A 22,821-nucleotide genomic window follows, 5' to 3' on the forward strand; every position below is an offset into this window, starting at 1 on the left:
GCTTCAGCGGCTGGCCCCGGATAATTTGTTTCACGGGGAGTTTATTAAGGACAAAATCGAGGCGTGCTGCCGGCAAAGGCAGCGCAGAAAGATGACGAGGAAAGCAGTTCGTCGCCGTTTTTAATGTCGTGCATGGGAGGAGTTAGTGCGTCAGCGCCCGCCTGTTTCGTCCCATTTTTATAATAACAGCGCGTTGGTAGTAGAGTTTCACAGTAAAGCATTGAAATAACACAAATGGCAACACCTGGAACTGAAGTTTGTTTTGTTTTGTTTTGTTTTGTTTTCCACTCAATGCATGTGTATATCTCACAGTATGGGATTTAAAATAAATGGTGTCCTGAAGCATACTTCCAGTTGTGCATGAATAAAGTGACACTTGAAAAGTTTCTCCACTTTAAGGTCTTAAAGATCAGGCGTGTATCATTACTAAACATCACAGTGCTTGCAGTAGCAGACCTTCCTTGTAAGTTCACATGTGTTATGGGGAGGGAAAAAAGGTATTGGGACTCTTAATGAAATCAGAATTACGGCACCTAACTCAAATCACACTTAAGCAGTTATTTCCACATGTAAAAATACTTTTTTCCTAATGTCTTAAATGGCGGTTTAAAATAAGTCCAAAATAAATGAAACTGATTTGCGCAAGATTCATTTACAATCTGTTCTACAGACAGCTTCAGAGATGCTGATTGAATTCTGCTTCCAACCTTGTTAAACTGTTCACCTACGTGTATGTCCGGGTGGGAAGGGCTCCTCACATCTAACACAAGACCTCAACTTGCCCCTTCTTTTGAAAATGTTTGTTTTTTTGAGGGCAAGAAAGAAGAAAGGTGATAAATGTTAAGTTTTTCTGTTTTCTCACACTTCTCCCTTCTAATGTAGAAGAGGGGAGGTCAGAGTGACTGCACCCAGTTCTGTTTTCTCCATTTACTGTCCAGATTATAGGACTGTTAAAAAACAAACAAGCTAAAACTAACAAGCTTGCAAATTAGGTAAGAGCTAAATACCTCTCCTAATATGTGGATCTGGGCTTTGGTGAAGGGCGTGATTCCCACAATGAAAGAGATTTTCCCATAAACTTGACTGCATGTAGGTTCTGATTGCACGAGAACCTGCACAAAGTTCAGTCTTGACTACCACAAAATGTGCTTAAATGCTTTCTTGAATTGGGACTTTTGTTGTTTTGTGATTGTGTATCAGGCACCGTTGCTACAGATCCCACGTAAAAAAGCTCTCTTCTGAATTTAATGTTGAGTGCTGTAATTCTCCACTATATGTAAGATTGGGAAGGAAGAATCTCTTAAACTTTTATTTTTCTTTCTTGCTGCAACAGTGTCACAAACAATTGTAAGGCCAAAATATACAACATTAAATAGAAAACCTAAAATTAAATTTCTGGTATTCAGTGAAAAAAACGAGGTATACAAAATATTTTTACAATTGTGCGTAAATTTGCAATATTTTTGAAAGGTGCTCTTCCCTTTCAGGTAGTGGTTAGCTGTGAAGTGATCTTTATGTATACAAGTAACCATAATTGTTACTGATTAAAACATACAAGGCATTCAATACCTAATGGTTCTTCAAAACTTTTTTTAAAAAAAACATTACATTTATAATAACAGCAGTAATGTAGGAAAATAAGAGTATACCCAGAACAACTGATAACCTTCAGTTGATCTATCATTCTCACTGTTAAGAAAGCGACTTTATTTTTGAGTTAAGTTTGGACACTGACATCTATAAAGCACATATAGCTCAGACTTCAGAAGTTGTCAGGATTTGTCCTGGAGAACACAAGATGTGAAACAGAAAATAAAACAAATGGCACTGCCAAATATTTTTCTCCTTCCACATCCTATTGCCATCTGGTGAAAGCACCTGAAGATAGGTGGACAAAAACCTGGAAATGAGCTGTGCTGCTGCATCCTGGGCAGCAGCACAGCCAGCAGGGGGAAGGACGGGATTGAGCCTCTCTGCTCTGCCATTGTGAGACCCCACCTGGAGTGCTGCACAGAGCTTTGGGGCCCCCAGCAGAAAAAGGACATGGACCTGTTGGAGTAAGTCCAGAGGAGGGCCACGAAGATGATGAGAGGGGCTGGAGGCACCTCTCCTATGAAGACAGGCAGAGGGCTGGGGCTGTGAGCCTGGTTCTGGGGAGACCTTACAGCAACCTTCCAGGGGTCTTAAAAAAGAAGGTGATAAAAATTATAGTGACTTTTTACATAGGCACATATTGATAGGACAAGGCGGAATGCTTTATAAAACTAAAAGGGTAGATTTAGATTAGATTTTACAAGGAAATTCTTTATTGTAAAGGTGGTGAGGCCCTGGCACAGGCTGCCCAGAGAAGCCGTGGATGCCCCATCCCTGGAGGTGCTCAAGGCCAGCCTGGGGCTTTGGGCAGTCTGGTCTGGTGGGAGGTGTCCCTGCCCATGGTGGGGGTTGAAATTAGATGGTCTTTAAGGTCACTTCCAACCCAATCCATTCTACAGTTCTGTGATTTAGAGTGGAATTCAAAAAAAGAATTTTGAAGTTATAAATCTAAAAAAGCTTTTGGCTGAGCATTTCCCTGAGTATTCATTTTTTCAAATCATGTGCTAGACCTTACATTTATAAAATCTGGAAACTTAGTTACAAAGGGCTTGATTAATAATAGTCATTTAGTTATATATGCAAAAGTCAGGTACTTCTATTTTTAAGAAATCTAAGCAAGAACTGCTGAGGAAACAAGAAGACTCTTCAGAATCTGGTATTTTTTTCCAAAACAGGAAAGCAAGCTTCACATCCTTTTTGCTTAAAGATTTAGATTAATTTGAAATTACACCACATGTCTGATAATTTGTACTTTGTGAACAAGTCTGACAGGGATATCTCACATTTGAGGTGAGACTGAAACAAAAAGCTCTGGCACTGTTACATAATTATAAACACTTTGGTTTTTACAATATTTTATGAGAAAATAGAAGGCACGACCGTACATCAAAACTATATGATTTTGTATTTCAATCTGCTTACATAGTTTTCTTCAGCACAGACTTTCTTTAAGTCTTTACCAATAAAGATGTATTTTACTAACAGTAATCAGTCAACTATAATAAGCTTTACATATTACCTAAATGTAAGAAGGCTATTAGCAAGAAGGCATCTTTGCAAAAAGTACATTCAGCAATGATGAACCCAAGTGCATCCACTAAAAATTCACCATTCTAGCTCTACGGGATATTCTCCAGTGAGACATGCAGTGCAATGACCAATCTTTCCAACACGTGATTTCTGGGTTTTAAGGCTGTTCTCATTCTCTTGTCTTGCTCTGATGCTTTCTTGCACAGATGATACCAGCCCTTCCACAGAAAGGTAGACAACACTGTCTGCCCCTAGAGGAAATAAAGAATTTGTCTGTTAAAAGCTGCGATAATGTACCAAATGTGATGCTCCTAGGAAATGCAGTCGCATTGTTGTATGGATTACGATGCAAGGTGCATAACCTCACCTAGAAAATGGTTATGAAAAATTCTAAGATCGTAACAAGCCTTCCCCTCTCAAATTATTTGCACAGGGAGCAGATTCATTGAAATGTAGACAGAAGGTGCTGAGTTGGGGTCTGTTAGCCAAACATACTGCAAAAATTCAAACAGAATCCAGAGCGTGTCTTAAGACCCTCTGAACTCCCTATGGTGGTCGTGTGGCTCATGCTTCCCAATCTAAACACCTAGGACTTATATACTCTTCTTGGAACTTGGAGGAGCAGAAGAGCATCATGTTAAAAAAAAAAAAAAAAACAAAAAAACAAAACAAAAAAACAGCATGCAGCTCATATAGCAGTAGGAAAGATATGCAGCTCATATAGCAGTAGGAAAGATAGATGACAGCCTACTCAGATCATTACCTTACCAGTTACACTCACTGTTTTGTGAATGAATACTTCTTAAATATGAGATACTACAAACTTGAAGTATTTCAACATGCCTTCATGACAATAATTTTGTGGAAAAGAACTCATTGCAAGATTAGACAAAGTATTTACACAAGAACTCTTAGTTTAAAGTTTCCAACCACAGGTATATTCTTAAAACATTTTAAAAATATTTTGCAGCACAAGAAGCTATAGAGCAGATCTTCTCACTCGCAGACCTTCACATGATTTCTATTACTGATATCCCCATGAAGGCACATTATTTACCACATCACAAGAATATAAGCTGTTGTTTCTTTGTTCTGCTGTAAACATGACTCATTCTAGAGATTTGAGAATGTATTTAATTAACATTCTTTGATTGGTTTTGAATGATTACTTTCAAAGTAAAGTATCATGTAATGCAGTTAAAATTATTTACATAAATTTAAATTTGTAAAAACACCAGTGGGCATTTACAAATTCAGAACAAATTTTTATGAATGTCATAGAAGTGAAACTACATTAGTTTTTCATTATGCAACAGATTTTCACCATTTATTTTCTTTCTGATATTTTCCCTACAGTAGCTCTGTGTTGTAAATTTTCCCAGCAGGAGCAATACATATCGGAAGGCTGTGTTATACTTTATTTGTAACTTATGAAATTATTCTAATGCTTTATATTGTTCAAAGAAATATAACATACTAACTGTGTTAAAAAATACACAACTAACTTGGTTTGATCCGTAGGGAACATACAATGCAGAGATTTAACGTGCCAACTGTTACGATTTTTTTGTCCAGTTTTGCCACTCTCCCCTTTATGTGTTGTACTTTATTTTGATTCAGTCAATAAATGCCTACAAGTGAAAACTCTCAAAACAAAGAAAAAAAAACAAACAAAAAAACCTTTACCTATATAGTTTGCAAGATCGTGAAACTCAGGTCTGTTGGCAATCAGTTCTTCTTTTGTTGGAATGTTTATTCCCATGTAACAAGGAAATCTTATGGGAGGTGAAGCCACACGGATGTGTACCTGAATAAAAATAAAGTTTCAAAACAGTTCTATGAAGTGAAGGTCAGCAGATCATAACTAAATATAAGTCCAATTTCTACAAAATAATTATGAAGGAACACAGCACTAGACTGAAGTCATGGAAGAGTTAAAATAACTTTTTTTTTTTAGATGCCAATGCAGGAAGAGAGATAAAGACCATTTTAGATTGTATTGTTACAATATTTCCTAATGTTAGGATAAGATTTTGCTTTTCTGTGGCATTCAATTCTTGATGCAGATGTTTCAATTTACAAAATCAAACATCACACAAAATATTTTTGCACCACTAACAGACTTTGCACAGTCTATTTCAGTTAAAAAATATGAGACCCTCCCATCAATCTTGTATTTACATCTGTACTGTACTGACTAAAAACAGTCAGTGTTTTTTTTTTTTTACTGACTAAAACCAAACTTACCTCTTTAGCTCCTGATTCCCGTAGTAGTTTTATGATGGGTGAAATGGTATTGCCCCTCACAATCGAATCGTCAATGATAACAACTCTCTTGCCTTTAAAATTGTCAGACAGAACACCAAACTTCTTTGCAACACCAAGCTGCCGTAACCTCATATTTGGCTGGATAAACGTTCTTCCTACATACCGATTTTTACAGAGTACTTCAACGTATGGTAGTCCACACTATAAAGAGGAGACAGTTTAAAAGAATGATTATCTATAAAACTGGTTATTCTCAGTTATTATATTTTCAAGCAACCTTTGGATTTAATAAGGACTTCACAGTAACCAAAACACTTTGGAATACCTTAATATAGTGGAATGACAAAAAAACAAGTGCACATGACTCAGTAGATACAAAGCTTTATCAGTACCAAACTCCAGTGGCCCATACTTAAATACTCCATTACAAAAAGAGATATGTGTAAATGTGCTTGAAAAAAATGCAAACACAAACCTTTTGAGCATAGCCCAGAGCTGCTGGGGTTGCAGACTCTGGAACAGTGCTGACCAGGTCTGCTTCCACAGGTGCTTCAATAGCAAGTTGCTGACCGCATCTCCTCCTGACTGAATACACCATTTGACCTAAGAACAGCAAGAACAGTTTTTCCTAGTATTCATAATTCAGATTACTTTTGTTTGCTGTATACATTTCTGTGGCAAGTTGCGGGCATAGAAGTCAGTGAGAAAAGCTCCAGAAATATGAAGCAGTCATTCACATGAGGTAGTTTTCCAGTTCTTCCCATAATGTCATATTCTATTCTAACATTCACATTCATACCACTACATAGAGTTAAAATCTATTTTGCCCTTGTCAGGTAACTAAAAGACCTGTGGATGTTACAGGAGGAAAGAAAAAGAAAATTATTCCTGCAACGTTCACAGTGTGCATATCCTATTTTTAGCCGTTTTCTTAAGCAAAGTTTGTGCAATCATGCTGTCTGCCTGTACTGTTACAACTTTGAGCCAGTCGGTGAACTTCACCCCAGATTCAGGAAGGCGGGGAGAGGCTGTGGTGTAATGACCACATGGACGCCAGGGTATGTTTAGGGATCAATAGCTTCAGCAATCTTAACGGCTGGAGAACAGGCAGTTTGAGACAGCAAGGCGTCTCCTGAATCACCCTTCTTTGTTCCTCCTAAGTTGTTTACATCCCTCAGGACTTCATAGTCAGGAGTTCGATGTTATCACCAGCCAAGGAGCTTGTCGACCCCTGTGGCAATACTCCCACATCTCCCCCTTTTTTATTAACAAAGAAAGCGCGATTAGCACAAATTAAGACACAGAGAAAAACTATCAGCCATACTAATCCTATCTTTAACAAACTTTGTAACCACATCCCTGGGAGAGGCAGGCACTGAGTGCTGCCCAGCGGGGAGCTCCGGCTGCCCCTCCAGCTCCTGGAGCCCCAGTTTGTGGGTGCTGCATATGCCAGCAGGACCCTCCCATACTTCGTTTTTTGGTTGAGCTGGAAGCTAAAGCTCTGAGGAGACTGCTGTGATCATGTTGAGGCAGAAGTTGAGACAGACAGACGGACCCATTGTGCTGACACCCATCTTGGACCAGCTGCGAGGTGATTGTGTATGTGGGTATTTTTCTCTCAGCTCGATGCTTCTTTCAGCTTGACCTTCCTCTCAGCTCAGGTGCGTTTCCTTTCAGCTTGCTGGGTTCGGCTGAACCTATCTTTGTGAGGCGATTAGTGTCCCTGTTCCTGTTCTGCTAGCCTGTTCCTGTTCTGGTAGCCTATCCCTGTTAATTGATTTTTTGTTTTTGTCCCTGTTCTGTTACCTAGTTCCGTTCCTGTTCTGTTAGCCGGTCCCTGTCCTTCTGGTCCCTGTTCTTCAGGTCCCTGTTTGGGTGCCATTTGTGGTGTAATGACCACACGGACACCAGGGTATGTGTAAGGATCAATAACTTCAGCCTCCTTTATTGAGGACAGGCTCCCTCATACCATTAGCTCTACAGCAGTACTTTCCCACTAGCTATTCATCAGTCAACAACTTTGCTCAGCAACAGCAAACATTTAGAAACTTCCATGTTTTTAAGAGATGGAGAACAAGCAGTTGGAGACAGCAAGGCGTCTCCTGAATAACCTTCTTTGTTCCTTCTAACTTGTTTACATTCCTCGTGGCTTCATCATCACCAGCCCGATGCTATCACCAACCATGGGGCTCCTCGACCCCCATGGCAACACTCCCAGAAGAGGCCTCCGGAGCTTTTAAGGTCCTAAAAGTCTGGGACCAGGAGAGGGAACTGAAGGCATTGTGAGATGAGGGCAAGGTAAAGATTACAGAGGACATTACTAGGGAATATGAGCGAAGTGAGGACAGTGCTAGGTATGAGCATCTTTGCTAGTATCTTGTCACTAAGGCAATTTTCAGGGGCTTCTACTGAAGTAGTAATAAAGGCATTAGGCTGACAGCCTCAAGTACTTGGATAAAGCATAGATTTCAGTTATATTAAAAGCATCTTCCTGAAATAACCCTTTCTTGCAAAGAAAACACTAAGATGAAGTTGTTCTGCAGATTTTATTTCACAGGTCTGATTTTTAAAAGGTTTTCCAAGAATACAGTTCCTTCCTTAAGTCTCTCGATTTTAAGGGTTATTTCCTCTACCTTAGCCATGTTTGTGGCTCTTTTCATCCTTTCCATAAGGCTATACAGGCAGGCCTGACTGAAGCTGTATACACAGACAGGAACAGAAGAGTTTTATGTCCTCAAGAACTGTGCAAGCCTACCCAGTCCCAGCCCTGCTCTGGAAATTCATGTTCAGTGTCACCCTGCTATGATCCCAGACACTTTGTAGAATCAATTGTCCTTGAAAATGCAATCTCCCATTATTTGGGAGGCAGTGGCTTTGTATGTTACATCTTCTTACCTTCAAAGATACTGTCTGGTCTTGCAAAATAAACATATTCAAAGATGCAGAACGCTGATGGATCTCCTTCAGGTCGTGGTACCACATCCAGTGTTTGGACATCATACCTGGATATTTTAACAATCTCTCCAGGAAGTACTTCACGGTAGTACCTTGAAAGAGAAATACAGCATTTAGAAATGTCCTGAACCTCAATGGTAGTTTTAAAATATAAACTCTATTGACAGGAAAATTGGTTTTGAACATGCTAATATGGTATTTTGCTTCTATCTTAGGATTTGATCTAGACTGTTTAAGACCAACATGCTAAGACAAAACAGCCTGAATAAATATCAGACAACAGTAAATTAATATTCTAACTAGTACAACAGCATTATGGTATTATTCCCATATGTGAGATGTAGGCTAGTGCAAAGAACACAGAATAACATGCCTACAATAAAACATCACAGAATGGAATAAGACTAGTAAGGCATGAGTCACACTGTTTCCTGGTTTTGCTCTACATCTCTTTTTATTCAGTGCTTGTGGTCTTAATGCAGTTTTTCAATGCTTTTTATTTAGAGGATCCAAATGTACGTATTAGTGTTGAACCCAAATGCACTTTTTAATGTTTGATTAGGAAATTAAATATACTTCCTCATAATCATTCTTCCTTTACTTATGTTTATTTCACAACTGTCTTCTTTTCCAAACTTCCTAAGACTTGTTTGACATCTCCCAGTGAGTATCCTACCTTTCTTTTCAGAGTGTCTTAGCTAGGGAGGTAATGTGAATGTCCACTCTTGTGTTGGCTCTAACATGAGTTTCCACACATGGAAATAATTTCAAGTGCCTGTCACTTTTCTAAAATGAGGCCTGTCAGGCAGCATATGCTGCATCTCAGGTGAGTGCAACCTGTGAACTACCAGTGCAGCCTTTTCTGTAGCTGGAAGATTATTTTATAATACAAGAACTCTGCTATTAACTAGGCTAAAATTAAGAAGTATACAGATAATTAGATTTAATGCAACAAGTAAGAAGCATCCTTGAAGTTGTCTTTACCATTACTTTCTGAACACATAATTACTTAGCTTCCTTTACATTAATCCAATCAAGAAAATAACCTGACAAAAGACAATTGGCAAAAAACCTCCAAACAGCTCAACAACCTAATCCTTCATGTCTTTCACCTTTATAATATTTGGCAGTTTGAGGTTTAATGTTGAATTGCTGCCTGAGGAGAGCTTTCAGATAAAGTGAGAATTGGAGCACTTACTCTGCACCAATAGATAAAAAGCTACAGGATTCAGAGGAGACTACCCATCCTTCTGTTTCACTGTTATCCTTTCCTGAAATAAAAGATTTCAGTTATGGTTAGATTCCACAATTCTTGCTACCATTACCACTACACACATTGCATATCTTAATGCAGTACCTGGCTTGCCAAGTGCACAACTGCAAATTGTTGTGAGTTCTAACAATAAGGTTTAGCATTCCAAAAAGTTTCTTTAATATTATTTAAGAAAATGAAAGCATCATAGACTTGTTCTAGGCAGAATAGGAAGTAACAGCATCATATCCATGGTTCACAAAGAGAGACAGTTCAGATGTTATTTCTGCAGTATTTCAGACTTGCCCAATTCTAGGTCAATTGCTTTAGATATACATAATTACGTTTATTTGGACAAGAAATTCCTTTCTTTTCCTATGTTAAATGCATCAACGGATAGATCATTTGACTACAATGGATACTGAATTGAACTCCAAAAAGAAGAGTATAGACAAATAATTAAAAAAAAAAAAGTACAGGACAAATTAAACCACAAAACATGGTATTGGTGTTTGATAATAATCTTGATAATTTTTCTTTTGTTTTAATTTACCAGGTTTTCTGAAGCTATGAAAGCATTTACTTGTTTGCCTTTGAATTATTTTATTTTCAAACAAATGAACAGATTTTAATCTCACTTCAGGGAACATATTGATTTGCAGGCTAAACAAGAGCTCCAAGGACTTTTTCCCATCAATTGATTTTATAGTGTTCCATTACCAAACTAAGTGTGACTAGGAGCGCTTGGAAGTTAGAAATACATTGCCAGTAATTTGACACTTTTTCACCATCTTATCACAGCAGAAAGGAGGAAAACAAATTTGTTTCTGGGCTGGATATAGTCCTGGGCAAGTAGCTCCAGTTGGCTCTGCATGAGCAGGCAGGCTGGAGCAGGTCACCTCCAAGGTGCCTTCCAACCCCAGCTATGATTTTGTTTATCCTTGCTTTCCCATTGAGATGGTAAGAGTTTAGTTAGACTTTCACAAATATTCTATTACAGTTGGCCTGCCTAATTCTGACACTGTCAGCAGGCAACACGGATTCACTTTTGCTGGGAGCAGAAAAGACATTTGCCAACTTCCTGCAAATTATCTTTTCCTTACACCACTTTTGTTTTGAATTTTAAAAACTGACTTTTGCATCCAATATTCCTACTTCCACCTCAGTAAATGCAGCTGTAATTATTTATATTGATGACTTAATGCACAAACTATACATATATTTAAATGTGTATATATATATGTGTGTATGAATATATATGTATGGTTTACCTTTTCCATTCATGTCCCCCACTGGAATAAGGCGACCAATGCAGAGTGGACGATTTCCATAAGGATCACGTACTGCATAAATTATGTCTTTATGCATAATTAGCAACGAATAAGAAGTTGGAGTTTCATTCATTAAATTTTTTATTCTGCAAGGAGACATAAGTGAACATACTCAAGTGTTGTACGCCATGCTGAGAACAGATTGCTGTTCTTGATTCTGAACCCTGTCCTCCTCACCTTGCTACCCAATCGGCAGTGTCATCATTTTCTAGAGGAGGTGTGAAAGCCAGCAGCTGGGTGATCAATTCACTGTCAGAACTGGTGGACAGTCCTACACCATGCCGCATAAGCTTTTAAGACACAAAACAAAAGTGTTACCAGTACTAAAAAAAAGATCTCACATAACACTGCTTGGATTTTAGTTTAACAATACCTTTGTACAGTGAACAAATGTTTTCAAACATATCAGTGCTTTAGACGATTAGATCATCATAAAGTCAACTTTCAATATTTAAAAAGAACTGGTACAATCATCTATGTCTGGAACTGCATTTCTCCCTTTCTATCTCATTCTTTCACTTCATGTGCAGCCAAAAGTATTCAGGACATAAAGTCATGTTTGGGCCATTTAATCAACTTGTTCTGCTTGCTCTGGGAAGAGAGGTAAAATATGCATGGGGGAAAATATGAAATTACCTATAGAAGATACAGAAAGAGAAGAGAGACATCAAGACAGAAGGGTAGTCAGGGCACAAAGCAAAATAAAAGAGGTGTGAAGGAAAGCGGAGTGGAATTAAAAAGCTGAAATCCCACATTTTTTCCTAGGGTTTGCTAGACCAGGTCAGTCAAATTGTTCTATCCTGGTATATTTATGCTTCTAAGGAAGATGAGAATCTGCAGTGTATTCAGCCAACTATTAACAAGCCATTCAGTGCTGCATGCACTACAGTTACTAGATTTTATCTTTAGAAGTCATTCTAAATCTCAAGTAACCTAGATTCTCCACTTTCCGTCTACATTTCCTCCCCACTGTTTTTTTCTCTCATCCATTAAGTACGCTTGTTAATCTGATTAAAGATGGGGTAAATTACTTTAGGCATGTCATATGTTTGCCTTGCTGCAAAGCAAAAGTATGTCTTCTAGCTTTTGGATGGAACTTATGATAGAACAGATTTCACAATGAAACATCTGCTAGATTTTAAACAGGTTCTTTAACACATACCCTTGCAGCCAAACACACTACAAAATCTGGTGTTTGATGATCTTCTTATGTGTTTATGTCCTGACAGTGCTCATGATGAATTTTGCAAGCCAGAAATACAAATAAAGACAATATTCCAAACCAGAACATTTCATATTACAATTACTTCACCTTATTATTATGCCTCTCCTAACTCTAAGCATATGATTTTCTGCTTCTGTCAGCCATAACAAATGAGGAGAGCTTCAAGCCAAGATCCCCTGTTATGGCTGAGATAGTTTTCTCACTTGTCAAACAGCAATGTGACCATCAGTCCAGAGGACTGGTGAGTTTTCCCCTGTGACGGTTACAAATGCCTCCTCTCTCCAGGAGTTTTTTCCCCCAAAATTATCTATTTTGATTATGGTGCTCCTTCACTACACCAAGCAGTTTGGTATTAAGTACATGTCATAGCAAAGTTTTTGCTCATTGCTGCCTCATACTCAGACATAAATGATGCTGGAGCTTCCCAGGGGAGATACTGACCTTCCTCCTCAGTCGCACGGCATTTGTTAGCTCACCGTTGTGTGCCACAGCGATCTTGCCATGAAGAGTTTCTACAACAAAAGGCTGGCAGTTCTGCAGCTCGGAGATCCCGGAGGTAGAGTACCTGGTGTGCCCAATACCAAGGTTTGACACATACAGCTTCTTCAGGCTGTCTGCATTGAACACGTGATTTATAAGACCCATTCCCTTTGGGAGAAAAAGAAAAGAAAATTGTTCTGTTTTGTTTTTCTGGCAACTGGCTCATTGCATCTTGTGTTTCTTTTTGGTACTGCACTAAAACCCTGCAAGAAGGGGAAGTAACCTGAAAGCCACAGGAAAGAAAGAAGCTGAGTAGGTATCATAGTGCTGTGTCAGATCCCATTACTGCTGTTTTTAAACAAAGCATTACATATTGTTGTGCTGAGGGTTTTCACAGAACGATCTATTCCCTAACTAAAAATACATTTTCTGAAAAACACTACTGAACTGTTGTAGAAAAGAAGAAAAAAAAAGTTGCAAGAAGGAAATTCTACTTAGGGAATACTATTCACAAGTTAGCAGTATATTTGATTTACTTTTATACTGAGTCTATGACAACATTTATCAGATTGCAGTCATTCCTGCCAATATTAGGAATAAAGCTTTTTTCTAGAGCTGCCAATATTAGGACTAAAGCTTTTTTTGAGAGTTTTTTTTTCTGTTTACTTGAAACAAACTTTTCATACATCCAGGTTGCCTTCTGTCTAAAGCAGAAATGCGTCAAGACTTTTTAGTGAGCCATCAGGAGCTGCTTTTGGCAACAAACACAACTTAGCAGCAAGAACAGTCTGAAAAAAAAAACAACCTGCACACAGAAAGGAAATCAAGACTGGATTCCAAACCCTCCTACAACCCCTGCTTTTTCGGCTGCCTGTGGAAAGTATTTACATCCTTCTAAGCCTCAGTTTCCCTATCATGCATAGTAATTGTGATATACATGAAATCACACATGGTAACAACACTCCTAGAATCTGCACAGATATACAGGAGAGACTGGAAAGTCATGAATGGTTCATAGCCTATGCTGTGGGTACAACAAGACAGTGGGATGAGACAGAAAGGAAGGAAATATGTTTTCAGAGCTCAGTCAAAGCAGCTTAAAGAAAACCAAGCTTTAGGGTATTTTCTTCTGCAACTGGTATAGAGTCAGAATACCGAAAGGCTGTGTTTGCATGTGGTTTTAGGATATTAACTGCATTGTTAAAAAGTTATTGCCTCAAACAGCCAAACTGGTATAAGTTTACTTGAATGGTTCAGCAAACTTTGTGCCAGATCAAGTATCATCTGTTGTCTCACAGATGACATGAAGCTTGCCTAGAGTCTGTATCATGTACAGAAATACAGTCACATTCTTTTTTTACTTTGGCCAGTTTTATCCTGACAGATCTGGCATTTCACAGGTCCAATGTCAATGGATGTGGCTATTTGAAGCATTGCTATAGCTTAAACAAGCAATGCTATTTTAAAACAGAATTGCTGACACAAATACATAATCTTTAAAATGCAGCTTGAAATATTTTGCTGATTTAGATTGTGCTGGTGCGGGACAGTGAACGTGAATTGCACCAGTATAAAGAGTTCCCAGTGAAGACGATCTGACATCTGTATTACATGAAGCCTGGTACATACCAGAACATGATAATATAGCTACTTCAATATAGATTTTTCTGCATATTCTAGCATGCAAAAGTAAGACAAAGCCTTTCTACTATTGACATCACTACATCTATACAAGAGATTTACGTTTTTCCACATCCTGAGCCAGTGCAGCTATGACACTAATGTTTTCTTGCACAAGTCTAGCTGAAAGGCTCCAACAGACAAATCTGGATGAGTCTTCTGGGAGAGTTTAAAACAATGGATTAATAGCCTTTGTCAAGGGCTATAAATCTGTTGTCAAAGGCTGGTAACAATCAGAAAGGAGCACATAACCGTGCCATAGGCAGTACAGTTCGTACTCTAATACGTGCATTGGCTTAAGCTGTTGACAAAGGTGAGTTTGCAGTAACGCACTGGGTTGTAAATCAATGCAGTGAGTGGCAGGCACCTTTTCCATTCTGTTGTCTCTGCTAAGAATAGTCAGCTGGGGGTTGGAGGACACAGTAGCATCTTAACTGTTTACTATTTTTTTTTTTTTTTTATGATCTAGTTTACAAGTCAGACTTGTAAACTTATTTCCAATGGTGTAACAGACCCAAATGCTTGTTACATTGGCATTACTTCTAGGACTACACATCACATCTATTGTACTCCACAGGCTCTTTATTGCACTGTGGTTATTATGGTTTTTAAAAGTGATGTAGCTGAGAAAGGTATTTCAAGGATATGAGAAACCATCACACGCTTTGCAACTCTTAAAATATCAAAGCTGATACAATGATAGTCAATTAAATTCTTAGATGACAGCCAAGTATGTCAGCTCACTAACATGGAAACTCTACTGCTTATTGTATTGGCTGCTACAAGTTCATTCTGAGAAATATCTTTTACTACAGGATTTATCTTTTAAAGCTCATTTTAAAAGGAAGTTGCAATTTCTGTAAACCTTAAGGAAAGCTGAAACCCAAGCAGGAGCAGGAATGAAAAACAGACAACACGGTGCAGTAGTTCAGAAAACTGGCATTTAAAAGCGTGTAGGGGGGAGGATCAGGCTGCAAGTAACGGATAGGAGGGGGGGAAATTCCAGAAGAGGCGACAAACTTGACGCTCAAGAGACAAGACTGTGCACGAGGCATTCAGCAGTCACACATTTATACACATGCTGCTGCAACAAAATGGTTCTTACTCTTACACTGATTTGAACAGCTTTAATTAATCTTCCTCAGAGACCCGTGAACATGAAAACAAATTGCTTTCAGACTGTGGTTAGAGAGTGCACTGGCCTCAAGAACTGCCCTGTGGTTTTGTCTGCTGAAATAGTTTTATTTCCTATATGCTGCTCTTTCAGTGTTTAATAGGCTGATGATCATTTTTTCCTGATCACTATTCAAAACAGAATGAGCAAAACCAGTCTCAGAAAATGCAGGGATTCTCCAGGCATAATACTTCAGAGGCTGTGGCCATTTTATGGTTTTTTGTTTGTTTGTTTTACATCCCTGGGGATTCTCTCAGCTTGAGAAAGACTGGGTGACTTTCTCAGGTCTCCATTCAATCATTTATTTTGTTCATTTTCACCTATGGGTACAGTAGCTTTCACTTCCTTGATTCTCACTAAGCTAACAATGTCATCCACTTGCTTGTGCAGAACCTGTAACTATTTTCCTTTTCTCTTTCTCAAGCTGTGATGAACTCTTCCAAATCTCTGGAGTTAACACTTTAGCTGCAGGTTGACTTTGGTAATTACTTTTATAGGAAAACAATAGCCTGATCTGGACCTGTGTGTCTGCTGCTGTGTGCATGTATACAACCAGCAGGGATAATGTTGGCATATCTGTTTTAAACGTGCACTTAAGTCAGAAATTGCACAAATAACAGAATTAGATATTAGCACTCTGACAAAGAAAAAAAATAAATAATCAAAACATGATGCTTCCCCTCTTTTTAGCTATTCAGTTTCCTCACTGAAACAAACTGTGCATCTCAGTTGGGCATCTACAAAGCATTTACATTTTACCTTGTGCACTTTGAATGCCTGGGATGACTCTCCATCACTTGTCACAATTCCAGCACTCTCCTGGCCCCTATGGACAGAATACAATTAAACATGAAATGCTTAGAATGAAACGCTGTACCATACTATAGATTGGTGGGTTTTCCCATTCTTCACAAGATGAAATTTTAATGTATGTTTATTTATTGTTTCATTTCACATGCTTGTAATCAAAACTGGTTTCTTGCCCGTGATACGCTTTATTTGGAAACAGTCACATAAGGTTTGTGCCTAAGCCCACTGAATTCAGTGGGAATCTTTCCATTAATAAGCACTGGCTCAGCCTCTTACTGCAGTCCGATTTCAGTGTGGGCATAAAATAACAGCAGATGCTTAATCTGCAAAGCCACTTTGCAGTGCTGGTACTCCGGGCTCCAGCAGTAGGCTCTCCAGCATTTCTGTCGGGGTTTGGGGCGCTTTGTCTTAAAACTGCTGCTTTTGCTTAAGGGAATGCATTGTCTCTGTCGCTGATCACCTGTGTGAAAGCTTTTGAACTCTCGCACTAAAGCAATCAAGCAGGCATTTGCACAGCTAGCTTGTGGGAGGATCGTCATGGGGGTCGACAAGCCCCGTGGCTGGCGATAACATCGGGCTGGTGACGATGAGGCCCTGAGGAATGCGAAGAAGTTAGAAAGAACAAAGCAGGGTGATTCAGGAGACGCCTTGCTGTCTCGAACTGCTTGTTCTCCAACCCTGAAGACATGGGAGTTGCTAAATGTTTGCTGTTGCTGGGCAAAGTTGTTAACCGATGAATAGCTGCTGGGAAAGCTCCGCTTGTAGGGGTGATGTATAAGAAGGGAGCCTGCCCTCAATAAAGGAGGTTGCAGTTACTGATCCCTACACATACCCTGGTTGTTTCGCCACAACGAGGACATTCCTAAACACGTTAATTTTAACTCAGGAAGATTGCCCCGTCTATAAACACAAAGACTGGTGTTAAAACTAACTGATTTGCTTCATCCAGTGACTTTCAATTCAGTATTGCAGACGATTCCCATTTCAGTATCGATGCTGTCCCTTTAAACACCTCCACAAGGAAACGGTGAGAGAAGCAGGCATCCTGAGTGAAAGGCCTTTGCAAGTAGGCAGCTTACATCTTCCTTGTAGCGCTAATGGCAAAAAGTAAGCACAAGCGGAAGGGAAGCGCAAAAAGCTTATGCAATTTCGACACTTTGGCGAATCCTCCACAGGCGAGCGTTTTATTAAATCATCGCTCAGTAATTAATAAGCATTAACAACGCGCGTAGGCGGCCCCCGGCTTTAAAAGACCCCCCTGGCAGGAAGGCTCGAGTCATGCCCACGCTGCTGCCACCCACCCGCACTGCAGCCTCATGAGGAGCCGCGGTGGTGCCCACGCAGGACACCCACACAAGCCCGTCCCCAGCCCATTTTTCCACACAGGTGCTGCTCCTTCTCAGAGGACGCCAGAAACACCCGTGTTTTTCGCCACAGTGGCGATGCCGCCACGGTTTCTCGCGTGAGGCCGGGGAGACCTGCGGGCTCCTGAGGCGAGATGGCCGCCCAGGGCTCGGGTGGGCTCCGCAGGGCTCCGGCCGCCCGCAGGCCTTGGGGCCGCCCGTGCTCGGGGCCCGCAGCGGCTCGGGGCGGCGCGGCGGAGCGCGGCGCTGACAACCAGGCGCCTGGTTGCCTAGGGAACCAGATCTTGGCTAGAAATAGTGAATCATTTCCAGGTCACTTTCAACATGGAGTGTGGAGTGGGGAAGCACTGGACTGAGGAGGAGGTTAAAGCCTTGCTAAGCGTCTGGTCTGAGAAAAGCATCAGGAAGCAGCTCCGCGGCACGCTGAGGAATAAAGGGATTTTCATCTACATTGCCAAAAGGCTGCAGGAGTTGGGAGTTTGCAGGGATTGGAAGCAGTGCCGGGCAAAGTACAAAAACCTCAAGTATGAATACAGAACGGTTAAATACGCCCACAACTCCGGGGATGCCACTAAAACCATGAAGTTTTTCCACGACCTGGATGCCATATTGCGATATGAACCTGTCCTGCAGTTAGGCACCGAAGAGAACGGCAGGTGCTCCGCGACCGAGGCGCGTCTGAACGCCAGCCCCACCACAGACAGCACCCAAGGTAAAAAAAAAAAAAAAAAAAAAAAAAAAAAAAACTCTTGCTATTTCCTCTCTTTGCTTCAAACCAAACAAACGCACGAACCAGCCAGGGCAAACAGAGCCAAAGCCCAAGTTTGCGGCTGAGGCTGCCCAGCCCCGGCAGCGCTGCGAGCAGCGACTGACTGGATGCGCTCCTGGCGCAGGGCAGAAAAATGTTAGCACCCACCAGTGTCGAAGCCTGTAAATACAGCCTAATTCTCACCAAATCATCCTAACATTAAAGCCTCGGCAAATACTCGCTGGTGTTAAGGCTCCTGCACCGAGTTCAAACCCTAAATTAAAGAAAACTGGCTGGTTTGGGTTTTCTTTTTCCCTTTGACATTTATTTGCAATACTTTGGAGTCGGGTTCAGTGGAGTTCCAGCTCAGACATAAACTTAAAGAGAAATGAAAGCTAATGTGGAAAATGTCATGAACTGTTTTCTGTGGTAGAACTAAAATTCTTGATTTTTACCCCTACCTATATCTGAAATTTCATTTACAGAGAGGACAACTAAAGGTAAATTAAATTATTTTGTAAGCAATTAACTTATTTTTTTGAGAAACATAGGATGTTTAATAACTTCTCATGAAAAATTGCAAGATAGTGGGGAAAGTAAAAATGCTTGTGTTTATCAGAATATTCAGAGGCAAAACAAGTAAATCCCACTGCTTTTATTCTGAAGAGTTTCTTACCGAATTAGTTGCATCTCTTGTTTTATTCAGCCCTCGCTCATATGCATTTAAGCTGTGCTTAACATTTCAATAGGGTCAATCTGCTATTTGACAGCACTCAAATCTCCTCATCGCATTCTAAATGTCACCAAAGCACAAGCCCCAATAATAGTTCCGAGTATCAAAATAATATGGCTAAAAAGAGAAATACAAAGCTTAGCTCCATTTGTGCCCACAGTATGTAACTGTTTATGTTACCTAAGACTGTGAATCTTTTCTTAAGAAAAACAACACAGAATTAGTATCAGAGGAGACTGCTAAAGGTGCTGGACACTGAGCTTGCCCTTGTACTCTTTCTTCAAAGGCTCACTCTATTCTGTTGTGGTACAGGTCTAAGAAAAAGGAATCAACATTTCTCTTGCTGTTCTTTACCTTAGGTAAAAGCTTGACCTTAATTTGTCATCGTTAGCAGAAAGCCTCTAATCTTTCACAAGTCACTTAAAATGAAGCAGCAATTTCAGACTATTTTAACGTGTTCTCTGCACTATATATTACTCCTACATTCCATTTTTATTTTTAAACATGCAGAACTTAGAGCCAAATCTTTGGCTAATAAAAACTGTTAGCTCCTGAGGACTATGTGAAGCTAAGATAGTGAGGGTCCTTCTGCTCAGGATCTGGACTTAGATTATCCTCTGTATTTTTATACAGTTTGCACCAATTGTTAATCCTAATTCTCACCTGCTTTAGGCCTCTAGGAAGTTTAAACCAGAAAAGGTTAATAGCAGTTGTGAATCCCAAACTGGAATAAAACAAAACACAAACAAACATCTTTGCCCCCTGGGTGAGACACAGCTCATTTTCAAGCATTGGCACAATCTGTTTTTAAAGGCGATATGTTTAAATACCCTCTTAAGTGTCCAAGCATTTCTGTTACTTGCTTTAGGGAAAAAAAAAGGCAAATTATTTTATGGATGAACACAAATTAAATGCAACTAACTGTAATAACACTAAGAATTTAAATGCAAAGCTTCCCACAACTGTAATTCAGCCAGAATGGCAACATCCTAAGGTATAAAGCATCCTGCAGCTGTGTGGTGTAGTAACCACACGAACACCAGAGTATGTTCAAGGATCAATTACTTCTGTCCACAGATTAAAAAAATTAAGCACATAGCATGCTTTAGCTATCCTTTCCTGGGGGGTCATACCCCGTATGTACACCTGTATGAAAGGACAGAGAGCATACCCCTGAGAACATCAACTTCATTTAAGGACACAAAGTCAAGCAAGTGATGCTGCTTGGGGGCCCAGTCCTTTCCCATCACAGTCAGAGTTGTGGTGTCTGAAAGGAGGAGCTGCCAAGCTCAGTATGTTGAAGGGCAGTTGTGAGGCTGAAGTGGCATTTGTGGCTCTGTGATGGTCAGAAGCCTTTTCGTGGGGGCAAATCTGAGGGTAGCACTCGCACAGGTCGAAATGGGACTTGGCACAGCCCATGTGCTTACCCAGCAATGAGCCTCACAGCTCCTCTGCTGCCTTGGGGGGGAATGGGAGGGACTGCGGGTGCCCTCTGTAAGGCAAAAAATACCAAAGTACATCTGTGTCCTTGCAGATGTCCTCCTGAGTTTCTCCTGTTCAAGCACAGGAGAGGAGGGAGGTATGTTCCCTCCCCTCTTTCAAAAGGGGCTGAGAAGCCTTATTTTGGCAGTGCTGGAGGAACCAAGGATGCTTACTTAGGCTTCTGCCTTGGATTGGAAGTGCAGGAAGAACAAAAGGCTATCAGCAAATTAAAACCTGTGCCAAATAACAATGTTCGGTATGCGTTTCTTATTTTATTTGGAGAACAGAGTAGCTGTACTAATTCATTCTTTAAAATGCATGGTGCAGGACAGCGCATGCTCCCAAAGAAAATACTTTACTTTATTTTTAACCATTGTACTTAGCCTCAGTCTAAATTCTCATACTCATCCTTCATGTAAAGCTAGAAATCAAGTTTTGGTGTTTGATTTCTTTGATTCTCTCAGACTGGGAGACTGCTGGGGGAAGCGGAGGAAGGAGGAGGAGGAAAAAAAGAGACTACTTTTATGGGACTGAGTGGTATTTCTATAGCATTTCCCTGAGGTGTTTTTGCTATCTTGTAAAAGCAGTTTTCTGTTGGAAGTGTAATTGAAGAAAGTAATAATTAAAATCACAATCAAATTTAAGAGAAAGGTGTCTGAGGCCAAACTCACTAGCAAAACACCCCAAATCCCAGCTCATTCATGGAAAGATGACGCTTTCCACAAAGCACATACAGCAGTGAAGGCCAGTGATGTTCATGTTGTCTTCCCAAAATACACTGTTTCAGGGCAAAGACATTGCTATAGCTTAAGTAATGATTAAAAAGACCTTTTCATTTTGTTAACCAGTTTGGATTGTTTCAAGTTAGAACAAGTATTAACAAATGGAGCACTTGATTTACAAAAGCAAAGCTCACCTAGTAATTTCGGTGATTTACGATCTCTTGTATTTCTTGCTTTATGTTGAAATATTAACATAGTTAATACTGCCCTTCGCTTTACAACAGCATCTATAGAAAAATTATCAAGTCAGAACAGAAGTTGCACCAGCAGTGAAATTATTATTCAAGGTTCTAAATTTACGGAGCTACTAGAAATGCAAAAAGATCCTTTGTAAATGATGACTTGAAAATGGAAGTCATACGTAGTTTTCCGTGTCTGGTTTTCAACATTAAACTCGTCATTTACAAATATTTTATGTACGTGGGTTTTTTGATAAGGATACATAATACATGCATATGAATGTTTTTGCTTAACAAATACTTTTTTCTTCCATCAAGTATTATTTCTTTCAAATATAACACTTTGTGTTAACTGTTCTTATTTACTTATGACATTAAATGGTTTCTTTTCAAACAGCAGAGTGTAAAGAAAGCTTTCTCATCCCCATGTCCACAGATGCCCCACTCAGCAGCATCCCAACAAAGAATTTCTCTCCCCTCTCTGTAGTTTGCTGGGCAGCTCTCAGGCAGCCAGAGCTGAGCCCTGGCACTAGCGATGGAGGCAGGAGCACACCTTGCCCTCTGCCCACCCATCACAGGGGGTGGCAGCTTCTGCCATGAAACAAGGCGGCCAGCTGGGAGCAGCTTGAGATCAGACTAAGGTGAATATGACTCATTTTGCTGAGTCTACCTGAAAGTCGGAAGGATTTAGGATGGTGTTTTCAAATGACTGTAGACACAGTTCTCGATTTGAGCAGTGTCAGGGACGCCCCATTCCACCTCTATGACCGCGCCTCGTTACGGCCCCGTGGTACGAGGGCGTGCGGTACCGCTGAACAGGTACCTTCGCTCCCCGTCACCCACCGGGCTGCACACGGCAGCAGCTCACTCAGCATGCTGATGAAATCAGCATTGCATAGCTCCTGTCATCAAGATGTGTTGAACACAGCGCAATTTAAAAGTGCTCTGTGAACATTAAGCTGATTCATAACCTGACTTGCGTATGCTGCTCTCCAAACTTACACAGCAATTGCTATAACGCTGCTGTTTAAAGAACTGTAAGGAATGCAATACTGTAAAAACGCTAGATTGAATCCAGTCGGCTACAAGTACGTTTGATCTCCAGCCAAAGTGGTTTCCTGCTTTCTCTGTGCTGCTAATGAATCTCAGAGATTTCCAGAGCCCTTTGTAGAACGTTCTTATTTTTTTCCTACTCTTTAAATACTCTTCCTGGAAATTGGTTATATAAATGGGTT

The 22,821-nt window shown here is 40.1% G+C and overlaps 2 protein-coding genes across 8 annotated transcripts in view; one reads left to right on the top strand and one right to left on the bottom strand.

Moving 5' to 3' along the window:
- Nucleotides 1-20: 20 nt before the first annotated feature.
- Nucleotides 21-22,821, bottom strand: part of PPAT (phosphoribosyl pyrophosphate amidotransferase) — a 47,525-nt gene continuing 24,724 nt past the window's right edge. The window contains exons 1-11 of one of the 2 annotated variants that reach the window (XM_084517865.1): nt 17,131-17,802; nt 16,248-16,314; nt 12,596-12,802; nt 11,107-11,219; nt 10,870-11,015; nt 9,545-9,617; nt 8,287-8,438; nt 5,867-5,994; nt 5,371-5,592; nt 4,810-4,930; nt 21-3,374 (exon numbers count right to left, since the gene is read on the bottom strand). In XM_084517865.1, the coding sequence (XP_084373991.1) occupies nt 3,199-3,374; nt 4,810-4,930; nt 5,371-5,592; nt 5,867-5,994; nt 8,287-8,438; nt 9,545-9,617; nt 10,870-11,015; nt 11,107-11,219; nt 12,596-12,799 (1,335 nt within the window). In that variant the 5' untranslated portion in view covers nt 12,800-12,802; nt 16,248-16,314; nt 17,131-17,802 and the 3' untranslated portion in view covers nt 21-3,198. Of the gene's footprint in view, nt 3,375-4,809; nt 4,931-5,370; nt 5,593-5,866; nt 5,995-8,286; nt 8,439-9,544; nt 9,618-10,869; nt 11,016-11,106; nt 11,220-12,595; nt 12,803-16,247; nt 16,315-17,130; nt 17,803-22,821 lie in introns of those variants that run through there. The other variant, XM_084517864.1, reaches the window with a different exon arrangement.
- Nucleotides 17,573-22,821, top strand: part of PAICS (phosphoribosylaminoimidazole carboxylase and phosphoribosylaminoimidazolesuccinocarboxamide synthase) — a 38,319-nt gene continuing 33,070 nt past the window's right edge. For 4 of the 6 annotated variants that reach the window (XM_084517860.1, XM_084517857.1, XM_084517861.1 and 1 more), the window contains exon 1: nt 17,975-18,374. In XM_084517860.1, coding sequence (XP_084373986.1) covers nt 17,987-18,374 — 388 coding nt within the window. In that variant the 5' untranslated portion in view covers nt 17,975-17,986. Of the gene's footprint in view, nt 17,685-17,951; nt 18,375-22,821 lie in introns of those variants that run through there. The other 2 variants (XM_084517859.1, XM_084517858.1) reach the window with 2 other exon arrangements.

The sequence above is a fragment of the Aythya ferina genome, assembly GCF_964211825.1.
Source record: "Aythya ferina genome assembly, chromosome: 4".
Classification (NCBI taxonomy): Eukaryota; Metazoa; Chordata; class Aves; order Anseriformes; family Anatidae; genus Aythya; species Aythya ferina.